This window comes from Electrophorus electricus, chromosome 8 (assembly GCF_013358815.1).
Source record: "Electrophorus electricus isolate fEleEle1 chromosome 8, fEleEle1.pri, whole genome shotgun sequence".
NCBI lineage: Eukaryota > Metazoa > Chordata > Actinopteri > Gymnotiformes > Gymnotidae > Electrophorus > Electrophorus electricus.
Genome location: NC_049542.1, coordinates 19710738 through 19724423, shown reverse-complemented (window position 1 = coordinate 19724423; position 13686 = coordinate 19710738). Strand labels below are relative to the sequence as shown.

At 37.1% G+C, this 13686-nt stretch overlaps 1 protein-coding gene across 1 annotated transcript; it reads left to right on the top strand.

Annotated features, from left to right (window-relative positions):
* The first annotated feature begins 939 nt into the window (after positions 1-939).
* sla1a (Src like adaptor 1a) lies at positions 940-5246 on the top strand. The gene is made up of 8 exons (XM_027000909.2): positions 940-1120; positions 2070-2165; positions 2365-2464; positions 2596-2682; positions 2839-2942; positions 3120-3251; positions 3455-3581; positions 4158-5246. Exons 2-8 carry the CDS (start codon positions 2093-2095, stop codon positions 4345-4347), a joined length of 813 nt encoding a protein of 270 aa, XP_026856710.2. The 5' UTR covers positions 940-1120; positions 2070-2092; the 3' UTR covers positions 4348-5246.
* Positions 5247-13686: the final 8440 nt, after the last annotated feature.

The window sequence follows — 13686 nt, the reverse complement described above, 5'->3', positions numbered from 1 at the left end:
GTGCAGTCAGGCATGTTAGTAACTGCTTCCCATCTTAGGTAAAACTGTAGCTCTGGGGCTCCATGGTCATTGAGAGTTATGGTAAACTGGGATGTGATGATGCTGTCACTTCACCTCTCTTTTGTCACTCAAGTTTGTTGACTGAGAGCAGCGGAGTGCTGATGTTCCATGGTGCCCTTATGCTTGTGTTTCCTTCTGGCTCTATCCTTTTAGATCTGCTATTGCTAGATCTGCCGGCATCCATCTTTGCACATTATTGTTCCCTAATTTACACCCTAACTTTACTTCTCCATTGCCCATGAGAGACAATCTTATGCAAGATTTAAATTATTGCACACCATCAAAACCAGACTAAGACTTCTAGAAAAACAGAATAGATGATCATTGCTTATTTCTATCTTTTTATTATCATTATTTTCTCTCAGTACTTATTTTGCTCTTTACTGTTTATATTGTTACTATTGCAGCGTCCATTGTCAGGCAGAGGAGGATGCCCCCCCCCTTAGAGTCTTGGTTCCTCTCAAGGTTTCTTCCTCATGCTCTAAGTAAAAAAGTGCTATATATTTGCTATAAATTTGACTTTGCTTTTGATAGACACAGAAACAGAAGCACACACACATGCACACACCCACATTCATGACTGATGTTTTAGCTGTGAAACGGGTGTGATTGGTGGTAGTGTTGATTCATATTACCTGCATGCATATACTGCACCGAATAATATGCAAATGTAAGAATCCTAACACTTTGCACTTTTGTCCATACATTTTAGAAAAATACATTTCTTATTAGCTGTATGTAAATGTATATCTACATTTCCTAATTGCCTTGTAGTGTCACAGTCTTGTACATGTGACATGGCCAGTGGTTGGGCTTTTGTCTTCCTCCCTTCAGTAGCGGAAGTGAGTTAGGGGCTGTTCACTCATACTTAGCCACAAGCCTCTTACTGAAACACTCAATGTTCTCTACTCACTTAACACAAGCATCCCTGGCTGAAGTACCAGTTTTTTGGCTGGAAGCATCTGCCCTGGTCCACTCATGATGATCGGCCAGCGTGCACGCCACTTCTGAATCCGCTGTGGAAAAGTGGATATGCATCAGTTTAGGGAGTGAAATAGAGGTAAGTGGCAATGCTGTTATTGTTGTTGTTTTTTTTTCATTAAGCTCCACAGTTGAGCTTTCATGTGTAAAAAGCTTTCTGACTGGGTTCTATCTTAATACTCTCCTTAGATTCTGGCCTAATGTAGTAGCATAAGGATTTCACTCTGGACAATAGTGTATGCTAAATGCTAGATAAGTATCTGAAAAATGTATCTAAACATGTAAATGTAAAATTCTAAAATCCTTGGTAACAAACAGAAGGTGTAACAGATGTTTAATCAATCTTGAAATAAGCAAAGCCAAATTTAGTTTGCTTTAATTGTTTTTTAGTCACATATTACAGATCATCAAATGTTTCAACCTTTCTAAATATGTTGTTGTCAAGAAGTAGATTTTCAATGACTCACATGATCTTTCAAATTAGATTAAATTGGTTTTACTCTCCCCAGTGTTCCTCTTGCAATGTGCTGTATGTGGTGGCCTGTACTAAGGACTATACACAGACAAATCAGATCCAGTTATCAGTTAATATACAGGAAACAAACATAAGTATATATATCTCAGTGACATGGATGGTTCACATTTTCATCATTAATCTCTGGATTTTCTGACATGTTAATGGAAGGAGTTACATTAAGCTTTACAGTCAAAATCTTGTTGAAGTGTAAATGTTAATAGGGACTTGCTCTGCTTAAGACATTTTTTGCTAAATGTAAGAAATTCAAGAAAACTACTTAATTTGTCATGTTTGGTATTGTGAAGGGCTTTGCAGTGGAAAGTTGTGGCACAGCCATGCTTGCCACAGTCGAATGTGTCTTATTGGTGATAACTCTGCAAACTCTTTAGGGAAGTTGCGAAATGCTAGGGGCAGTGGTGACAGTTTCAGGGCTTAAACACACTACAGGCTCACTAAACATATAAAATGGAGGAGTGACAAATGAGTTTAATGTGTTGGTGGGGCCTTCCAGTTTTTTCTGCCTGAACGTTCATCATGGGAAACATCTTTAAAAGCCTAGACACTGAGAATCAGGCTGGGACTGATCATTCTGATGCCTTAATAAAAGGTAAGGGTTATATTTTTATTTTTTGTAAAAGAATAAATTCCCATATTTCTTTGCTAGTATATTATACATATTTGTATATAAAAGCTTCTTGTAGTTTAAGATGCATATCTAAATATCAAAATCATGTCAGTGTCAGACTGCATTGTTCAGCGGTAAAGCTGCACAACCACATGAACACCCTTTAATTTTCCCACCTCAGCCAAAGATTATGACAGCCTGATAGTCCTTTCCGATTACCCATGCCATGATATTAGTGAGCCGATCTTTAGGATGGGAGAAAGATTAAAGGGTCTGTCTCAGTAAGTGTCCTTTCAATTCTTCTGCATTACTTATGAGTATTAAGAAGTTCAGAAAACGTCTATGAATTCACCCATTCTGCAATAATTCAACTCAACTTTCCTGGATTGGTCTGTTGATCTGTGATGTGTAGGGAAGGCTGCTGGTGGAGGGTACTCTCCTTGCAAACAGGAAATGAGAACTATATACCAATTAACCATGTGGCAAAAGTGTACCATGGGTGGGTAGTGCACCTACATACAACACACACAGCTGAAATCTCAGTGGTGGGACACACACTAGGACATTGAAAAGACATGACATTCTCTGTATTTCCTAAATGTCTGGTGATTGAAGTGGTAGATATGTCATTACTGGCTATGTCATATTTCTTAAGATGGCTATTTGAGGGAGTGGCGAGGGCAAAAGCAGAGGAGCTGCTGCTTTTACCTGGCAACACAGTTGGTTCTTTTCTCATCAGAGAGAGTCCAAGTCAACGAGGTGAGAAGTCACATTACTATTAGACCAAAGGTCATGTCAGGCCTCTTCATATACTGCCAACATGCACATTAAACTGAGTGCAGCATACAGTATAATAAGAAACACACAGAATCTCATGATAGTAAACACTGAAATGGTTCCATAAAAGATGTTGAAAATAACTGATATTTCCTGCAGGTATGTACTCTTTGTCTGTGAGACACAGAACCATTAAGCACTATAAGATCTTCCGCCTGGCCAACAGCTGGTTCTACATCTCTCCTGGCCTCACCTTCCAATGTCTAGAGGACATGGTCAGCCACTACTCAGGTGAGGCTCTAACATGACTAACATCAGTCACAGCATCCAGCATTGCACGTATCTTCTTGATCCTGTCACAATAAGAACCTGTCACAATAAAGGAAATATTAATTGTAGAGACACTAAACTCACAGAAAATATAGTTTTGACACATATGTGGGTGCTTATATGTATAAAATAGTTAATGTGTGTGTTCTGATTCTCCTCTTCAGACTGTTCAGATGGCATCTGCTGTGTTCTTTCAGCCCCATGTCTGGCTCTTTCCTCTGCGCCAAGCTCAATCTCACAAGCACCCCCTGTGGTGATGCGCCATAAATTTGACTGGAAGAAAGTAGATCAGTGGGTAACCTTTAATGTCTTATTATTACTATAACAACACTAATAATACTAGTTATTAATTGTTTATTAATAATAATAATAATAATAATAATAATAATAATAATATAGTTATATACCTTTCATCTATGTATGCATGTATGTAGGTATGTATGCCTGCATCTATCTATCTATCTATCTATCTATCTATCTATCTATCTATCTATCTATCTATCTATCTATCTATCTATCTATCTATCTATCTATCTATCTATCTATCTATCTATCTATCTATCTATCTATCTATCTATCTATCTATCCTTTTAGTTAATTTTAACATATTTAAGTGAACTTAGAACATTAGTCAACAGAATTCTTTTAATTTTAATTTCACTTAATAAGCTAAAGAAAACTGCTGAGGTTAAAGGGACATCTGCAGGATGTTGCTGAAGAAGTAGATGAGCCATTATTTAATTTCTAATGTAGACGTGCAATTCTTCATTACACTCCCACTTAATTTCATGTAGCCTAACCACTAAATAGCCAATTAAGGCCTAACCACAGAATAGCTAAATAATGTGCTGATTTTCCAATGAACAGGTCCCAGTTGTTGGACCCGGCTGATCAGAACAGACACAACATGGTGAGCTATGGAGTGAGGAACAGTATTGCTGCCTATCTCTCAGTAGCAGGAACTGCAGTACAAGAGAGCCCACGCAGCAAGAAGTGCAAGTCCGTCTACGTGATGGCCAGTCAGTCCAATAATATGACCACAGATGATAATGAATAGTACACAGGCAGAAGCATTACATGTGAATTACAAACATTGTGCACATTTGAACATTTGGGCTGAGCACTGTTGTTTTGTGTTAACACTGTAACTAGCAATATTTGGAGGTAGAAGCACTATATATATATCCTCTGCAGGCCGTGGTTTAAAAATGCCACCAATGCCACCATACATTCACCACCTCATTATAGGTGCAAGTTGCTTTGGCTGATAAGCCACACGCGCGCGCACACACATACACGCATGCACGCTCAAATGCAATGCCTTTTACACACTTCTTAGTGGCACTTTATTTAAGGCTTTATTTTAAATATTATTTGCCTCTACAAACGGATCTTTAAGCGAATTTTTAAACATGATTTTCTATGCTGTAAGAAGAAAGCGTTTATGGAGGACGGAAGTGAATAAACGGCCCACGCCTCCGCCACGCAATCAGCTGTCCGCTAAATGCTAAGGCAGCATGCACATGCTCTTCAGCAGGTCTCAGCTCATTGTTCCGCTCCGCTGTTTCGGCGGAGTGTGAAACATCTTAAATGTTTCACCGAAAGGAGTGTTGATTTTCTGCTACCTTCTGAGATATCAGTTCGTAGAAGCATAACCTGGTATATGAAATTCTGCTGTTTGCAGCATTTCGGAATTTATTTTCGGTCACTAAATTATTTTTGCTTTCTTTGTGTTTACAAGTTCAAGTTCAAGTTCAAGTTTGGTTTATTCGTCACATACATAGTCATACACAGTATAACTCGCAGTGAAATGGTGGAGAGTGCTCTGTCCAAACTGAGGAAAAGAAAATGGGTGCATATTACAGATGATAACTGTGGCTGATATATATTATAACTGATATGCAGGGTTGTGTAGTAACGGCTTGCAAAAATGCGGCAATGAAATAATAATAATAATACCTCACACACACACACACACACACACATATATATATATATATATATATATATATATATATATATATATATATATATATATATATATATATTATTTATTTTATTTTTTTTTTCCATTAATGCAATACATAAACCATTAACATTAAAATGCCTTTCCACTGGAAACGACACATCATTAAATCCTTTATGGTCTGGTGTTTTAATATTTGTACATATAGTGATTACTAGTGAGATTAGGGTGCGTTTTGTGTCTTTTAATTCATTTCCATTTGTTACTGGAAACATGCATTTCTGAGATCTTTGTGGTGCGATTCATAGTTAAAAGGAATAACTTTATCGTGGTCATGGGACTTTTTACCTGTTAAATGAAAATAATCTTGGTGGAATTAATTTTCGTTTGTGTTTATTTTAAGATATATCACACATTACTGCAGCTCAAATATACCGTCTTCATACATAGATTTCGATCTTTTACTCATGTCACGCAATCGTTAACAGATAAATCCCGGTTACACTTAAGAAATGTGCAGAGTTGAGAATACTGCGGAAGAATATTTTAAAGATGTATGTTCTAGCAACGCGCCTATACTGGACAAATTCTGGACCAAATAAAACCAAATGTGCATTTGATTGTGCATTTTTACAGGTGCATGCATTATAAAGATACAATTTGTATACAAATGCATGCTGTAATTGTAATGTAATTACAGTGAATTTTATTTTAGATACTAGCACAAGACATTTAAATGCTCAAATGATAACATTGAAATCTTATTAGTGCTTTGCCAGTACTTAATATAGTGCAGTGAAGTACCAGATTGTAATGCCAGTTTAATTAAAAATAACTGTTTTGTAAGCTTTGATACATTTGTATTTTGTGAACAAACATGAGTCTCACATTTGGTGCATGTTCATAAATGCAGTATTTTCTGCCAAAACTACTGCAGAATTCTGATTCTGCAGCAAATAAAATCATAATCTGGTACTTCAGGCAATACTGAGTCATGAGAAATTGGTAGTCACTAAAATAAACCGTATTTTCAAGTTTACAACCACAGCCTAAATGGCTAATTTAGGCCTAGTATATCTCTTAAAAAAGGAGGCTTACTCTGATGTCCTTTACTATAATGCTTATCAACTGTCAAAGTTTCATTTTCTATAATGTTCTATCTTCCAGTCTTGAGCTACTTAACATATATGTCTGTGCTGTTCATACACTGTTTATATTTATTCATTAGACATTTTCACATGCAAACTCTTCTATGAATTTAAAGTGTCATCCGAATGCACATAGTCACCAAAGCAACCACAAGCAACCACAAGCCAAATGTCCTGATTATTATTTTGAGGTGTCACAAATGTGTTTCAGCAATTCTCAAAAATAAACAGAGATAATTGAAAATACATGTTGCAACAGCAGACTGAGCAGGTTCACCAACTCTTGATGATGCTATTTTTAGTTTTAGAGTAAACTGATGTACAAGAGCTGCAAAGGAATATATACAGCTATCATGTTATTAGTTATCATGATATTAGAAGTCTCTTACACACATACTGATACTGAAATTCCAGTATTACCAGAACCCACAACTTTAATTGCTAAGCAATAAAATGTCTGAGTAGGCGTATGTTGGGTTGATTTACCATATACATTTGTGATCTATATAAATATATCACATTCTTATACATATATGAATAATCAGAATATTAGTTTCCCTAAAATAGCTTATCCTATTCTTTCCCATGCAGTAATGGGAACTAGACACATGAGGAATGTTTAAACAACCCCTGCTGTGGTATGATCTAACTATCCTGACATTTTGATTGCACTCAAATTGTTTGCAGGCTTTCCTTCATTTAATGTGTGACAAAAAAAAAACAAAAAACCATTCAGCATTAACTGCAAAAAACACTGTTGCAAGGCACTCCAAAAAGGTTCCCTGTATTTCCCAAACAGCAACTTGGAAATAAAGTTGAATTTTCAGAGAATCTTCAAGAGATTAAAACTCTTTCAGGACACAACTGGAATATTCTATCTTGACTGGGCCTTTTCACACTATTACGGTAAGTTATAGTCAGAAGGTAATGGTCATGTCATAAGGAAGTTCTTTTGTTTTGTGCACGTAGACACTGTCATGAAGTAGCTGTGTTCCAGATATATCCTCAATGCCAAAAATAATAAACAAGCCTAAAGCAAAATTTTGTCCAGGGCACTGTATGTATTACACCTTTCATGTAAAAGTGAGATCTGAACCCTCTACCAAACACTTGACAATTGACCAAGCTTGATTTAAATATATATATCATCAGCTTTTAAAGGAAACAACTTAGTTCTTGGTGAGTGAACTAATCTGAAACATTCTCATGCATCTATTTCAGTACAAAGTGTTTGTTCTACATGAAGAAAGTGAAGAACTTCGTTTCCTGTAGCAAGTGACTTACATTTCTATGAGTGTTTTTTCTCTCTTCTATAGGATGAATTTGAGATCAAACTGGAAATGAAAACAACAGTTTCTATACAAAAGGATAATCCCCCCCCAGTCTGAGTAACTGCTGGGGCTCTTGCTATATCGTGCTAGGAAATGATGCTTTGGTCAAAACCACAGAAAAGAGAACCACATAAAGTGAGAACTTCTGACTAGAACAGAGGATTTCAAAAAGGCCATGTATGCACTGTGAATGACATGGGTCCCACTGCTGTTTATGAGCTCCATGTGGGAGTCTGGCTGGGAAACTACTTTCTCTTTTCTATATCATCTGTGATTTTGTCTGCATTCCTTGATTCTCTCAGCACTGTGTGCTTCTGTCAAATCCAAGGGTATGCAGCACTCCCGTTCAGAGCCAAGTGAATTAAGAGAGCATGTATGATAGGAAAACAGCTTCTTGTGCCTGGTTCTCAGGAACTTTTTAAAAAATATATAAATATGAAAAAGCTACAGAATGCACTCCATTCCTCTGTCCTGAATTACAACTCAGTTAATAATGGTAGAGTTTGTGTCCAAGGGTGACACTGATTAAGCTTATCTTATCTGATTATCCAGGAACCAAGTCTGGAGCAGTGGAAAAAAGCAGTTTGCAGGAATAATGAACAAAGGTAAAATCGAAACCTTACCGCATCTGACACCAGAAAAAAAAGTATAAATAGGTTTCCTGTTCTGAGATAATCTTAGATAGGCTTGAAATGAGCTGCTGGCTTTTTGTTAGTACAAGGAATTAGGTTTAATGTCATGCATAACTTCCTTTAATGCTCATGCTTGGCACTAAGTCAGCATAGCTGTACTCTTTAATGCATTTTCCTTGAAGTCAGTCTAAACCTCTGATTCCAGTGTGGTCTAGGAGTTTGGTTTTTATTAGTTTTGATTACCTATTATGTCAGTAAAAGACCCAGAGATGAGGGAACCAAATGTGCAGTCACACACACAATAATGACTGGTCCATGAGGACACATGCAAACTGTTGGCTACTGTCGATTACACATGCAGAATAGGTTGTTCCAAAAAAAGGAAAAAAAAAGGGAAAACAATGTAAGTTCTAACCCTAGCGGAAGATATTGCAGGACATTCATGAGAGAATGACTATTAAGACAATTAAGTTTTCCACTATCCTTACCAAGTAACAAATGAGCCCTTGCAACGAAAAACCATATCGGCCATTTCCACTTTTGTGTAATCAGTTACGTTTAAATTTAAATGATAAAATTTTAAATGATAAAATGATAAATATTCATATATATGGAAATTTAAAAATAAATCTGGATTCAGTGGTTTGTTGTTGCAGGTGTCCACTCTGGATTAAATCTCCTTTAAATCTATAATGTCTTCAGTTTGATGTCAGAAACGGAGAAATATGGCTTAAATAATTTGCACTCTCAGCAAATCAGTCACTGGAATCTTGTATCCAATTACATACTGAAAAAAAAAACCCCGTGTCATCAGAATAGAATTACTTTAAAATACAATCTTTAAAGAATAGCAAAATGTGGAGTGGTAATGTTCAGAAAAACAATAGCTAGTGTCTACAAAACAAGTTTAACCTGCAGGTGCCAAGAACTTACTCTGGAAGAAGGCTGTCTGCAACACACACACACACACACACACACACACACACACACACACACACACACACACACACACACACACACAAAATCCATGCGTGAAGTGACTTTGATGGCAGAAGAAGTCTAAACATTAAGCTATAGCCAACAGTATGGGTGCCATCTGCTGGGCCAAGCAAACAAAAGGCCTGAATATAGCTCACTGCAGCAGTAGAGTGCTGTTAGCACCAAGAGTCCATGAGAAGATTCCTTCAGGGTCATGCGTGTCATGGACACATACACTACAGGCCAACAGATATTACTGGTGTAGGTTTAAAAGGTAACTTTTGCCTTTTAAAATGTTTTTGCTATCTTTACTTTTATACTGTTTATTTTGTTCTTTTTGTGAGGTTGATGTTTCTAATAAGATATACTTTGATATATTTTTCCCTTCTTTGACAACACTGATATTACTAATAAAGCAAAAACTCCTCCAGATACTGTGTGAGTTATGGCTAACTCAGCTAAGCTCTGTGAGTGACTAGAATGACTCCAGTTTCCATTCTGCACCACAAACATATGTCTCTACACTAAGGCATAAATTGGTTTGAAATATCTGTCTTTACTCTCTCCCTAGTCAGCCCTGGGATGAATGGAAAATTTTGATCACAGGTACTCCACTGTACATGCATTCATATCCAATGTCCATTTCACCCATAATTCTGTCAGTCAAGGTTCTCACTCAGATGTTGCAGGTTGGTGCTGGCCTCGAGCTAACATGCAAGATAATGGCTGTCCTAGACGAGTATTCTATACAGCTCCGTGCCATTCCAAACATTCCATAAAGCCTCAAATAACATAACTGCTTAGACTCCATACATTATTTTAAAATGATTAATAGCAGTTGACAAGGACTTTTAAATTCTCCTCCAAGAGAAACATAAGAATTAGGCCTCTTACTTTGGATTATATGATACTCAATAGCACTAGACTTTATTCTGAATGTTTTACCTCTCTTTGAGCCAAAATGCTGACATGGACGCAGTTTTGTTACAGTAAAATAAATCTGGGAAACAGTGACACCAAGTGAAATTCCTGTGCATTAGCAAATTTCTTGATGCCTGACTTCAGGTACATGGAGGGCTGCTGATCTGGCTTTGATAAATTAAAGATTAATGGAAATATTAATGGAAAGATTAATATACAAAATATTTCAAAATGAATGACATTGCAGAAGGTTAATGTGCACCTGACTTATACAGCATGGAAAACCAGTAGATGGAGCTAGATATTTAGTCAGCCTATGGCACTTTGCTTATCTAAATAATTTTGCATCACATCTGAGGCTTTAGACTTCAGAAATATAGGTCTGCACTGTGGATATTTCAAAGAAGGTAACAAATGTGTACTGATTAACAAAAACAAAATATAGCATCAAAGAACTATGGACAAAAAGCATTTGACAACAGCTGCATGTCTTCTGCTATTTTGTGACATGTGGAAGAGTGTATTTCATGCAGCAGATAAGATATTGCTTTGAGATTTGTAACAGCCATCATTATGAGTTGGTACTAGTGAGAGCCATAGCAATCATACAAAATACAGACAGTAATAGCTTAAAAAACATTAAAGTTCATGTAATTGTTTTTTCACAAGACACTTAAATAAATGAGTCCCACAAGCCCCTTATGCAAAACCAAATATGGTAAAAACATATTAGCATATTTCCTGAATCAGAAGTGTATGTAACATCTAAAAAGGTCCACTGGTGATTCAGAATGTATTGGGTATGCTCATGCTGTCTATTCTCACAGCATTACTACAGCTGGTCCCAGCTGTGTTGTCAAATGAAGATCACCCCAAACAGTGCTAGCAGACTCTGATTTTATGAGGTTGGTGTTGGTTTTATTAGTAGTGGTTTCCAATCTACTTCTTGACAGGATCACAGGGAAGAATCTACTGTTGAGTGTGATGCTCAGGAATGAAGATATTAATGCCAAAGGCCTGGAGAGTCAGGCCTGGAGCACAGGCATCCTGACTCATCGTATCAACTTCAGGAAAAAAAAACAAAACCCAAAAACTAATTTTGGAGCCAACAAGACCTTAGCGTTACCTTATGTTTGAAAATATAAGCTTGCTTGCAACTGAAACTGAGTTTGAAAAACACTGTTAGAACACATTTTGTAATGTGTGTATTTTTTGTTTTAGGTGAAATATTTCTGTCATGCCCTCTCTGCTTTTAATCTACACTGCCTATGTACATACAGGGTCAATGAACTGCTGCACTTATTCATATCACTCTGAGCAATATCCACACTTGCATGATGTCAGAGGCTTGTGCAGTAGAGTATTAGGCCCACGCTGTGCTCCCATGCCAAAAAAAGTCTCAATACCTCTGACTAAGAGGCCCTGGAAGGCACACAGGCCTCAGACAGCTGTCCCATCCACCTCGGTGTGCTCCTGTTCTCTCTCATGTGGCCACAGAACTTCTCCTTCCTCAGAAACAGCACCCTAATTATCTCCACTGTCCAGACAAATTGTGTAGTTTGGACGGATAATCACCAGCAATGACATGTCAAATTCCATAAATACACCTGCACACATGCGCACACACACATACACATACTCTTTAGATTTCCAACAAGCAGACTTAAGTGTGAAAGAAAGACAGTGCAAGATTGCATGTGCTTGATATTTTTGTTTTAATCAGCATGCAGGATTCAAGTGTTCAGGACGAGCAAAAACAGGTTACTGATAGTGGGCCTAAACTGGTATAAATGCAATTAAATCAGTTTGCCTGTTGGCATGGCTTAGAAATTATGCGAAAAGAGAACAAATAAGAGAGCTCATGATCATGCCTTGGAGACACAGTGCAGCAGATGCAAAAATCCTTGATGTTGAGAAAAAACACAGCATACAGAATACCAGAATCCACTCAACTACAGTCTGAGGGGTATGTTTGCGTGTTTTATGCTAAAATGTAGTATACTATGTGTTTGCCTGTGCTGTACTAAAACAAGCTGCACATGCTGGATCGGACCACCAAATAAAATGTGTCCCATAACTCTGTTCCTACACAAGGGGGAATAAATGTGCTTATTCTGCACTTTCCCCCTATGCTAACTCTTGCTGTTTATGAGTTTCACATTCTGCATGCAGCCTCCTTTCCAGGACCTGGGCAACCGAAGAGAAACTCGGGGAGCAAAACACCATCAGCATTTCTAAAAAATGAACAGTTTTTTCATAAAGATATTCTACTTACCTCCTCTCTCTTTAAATTGCAACAGCCATGAGCAAAAATGTGAGTTTGCTGTGATTGGCAGCTGTACATTAAAAGCAAAGTATAAGACACCTAATGAGAAAATTACTGCAAAAGTTGAACTCTGAATGCATAAGGTCAGCGTTACACCTTCGAAATCCTGCTTTCGTTGGAAAACAGCCTGGGAGGTTTACAGTAAATTACCTCATGGTCGGATCAGAATGCCTTATGGCCAAATCAGATTTCTTTCTGGCTTGCTTGTGTATGCTTTAAAGCACAATTGGAGGAAATATCTGATATTAATGTAGGCTGTCTAAGCAGGCCAACAAACGTCAGTGCTTGTGCTGGACAGAAATCAACTGTGTACCAACCTACCATCCTGGTGTGGCTCCATAGTTCAGTTTCCTTTGCTCCAGCCACAGCTGCCCTGCTCATGGGAAGTGTTGTCATGTCACCTGATCCTTGTGACTCAGAGGAAGCTCACACCCTCTGAATGACTTGTTTTACTATGGGGCCACTCAACTTAGTTACATGGCAACTATGTTGTGCAAACATGTCACTTGGCGCAGCATTATTATATTTGGTCAGCAGTCATAAAATGGTGGACGGTTATCAACTATATCAAACTTTCATTGTGAAAATCAGGTTATTGTCAGAGAAGCAGTAAAATACAGAAATGGGTTTTGGTCTCAGAGGAAGTCACACACCCAAAACCTCAGCAACATTTTAAATGACTCTAGGTATTCCTGTCAGTCTCAGTTCAATTAGGCTTTGACTTCAATTCATACCGCCTGCTTCAGCTGTAAGCTTACGTTACTTGCATTATTAAATGGCGATTACCTGCATTAAATCAGCAATTACCTTATGAAAACAAAAGGAAAATATTCAATCTCCCCCTCCCCCAAACAAATATAAAAAAAAATTTCGTGAAGGTTAGTAGTCTTATATATTTTTAATTAAAAAAGAGGCTCTCTAAGCAAATGTATTTGTTGTGGTTGCAAACACTATCATTGTTATTATTATTATTATTATTATTATTATTATTATTATTAATTATTATTATTATTATTATTATTATTATTATTAATAATAATAATAATAATATACATGCTAATTTGCTCTTAAATCGTTTGTAAGAGAGCGTTTCC

Coding starts and splice junctions, on each gene's coding strand:
- sla1a (XM_027000909.2), top strand. CDS start 2,093: ATGGGAAACATCTTTAAAAGCCTAGACACTGAGAATCAGGCTGGGACT. Junction 2,943..3,119: donor AGAGAGTCCAAGTCAACGAG/GTGAGAAGTCAC, acceptor TATTTCCTGCAG/GTATGTACTCTTTGTCTGTG. Junction 3,252..3,454: donor CATGGTCAGCCACTACTCAG/GTGAGGCTCTAA, acceptor TCTCCTCTTCAG/ACTGTTCAGATGGCATCTGC.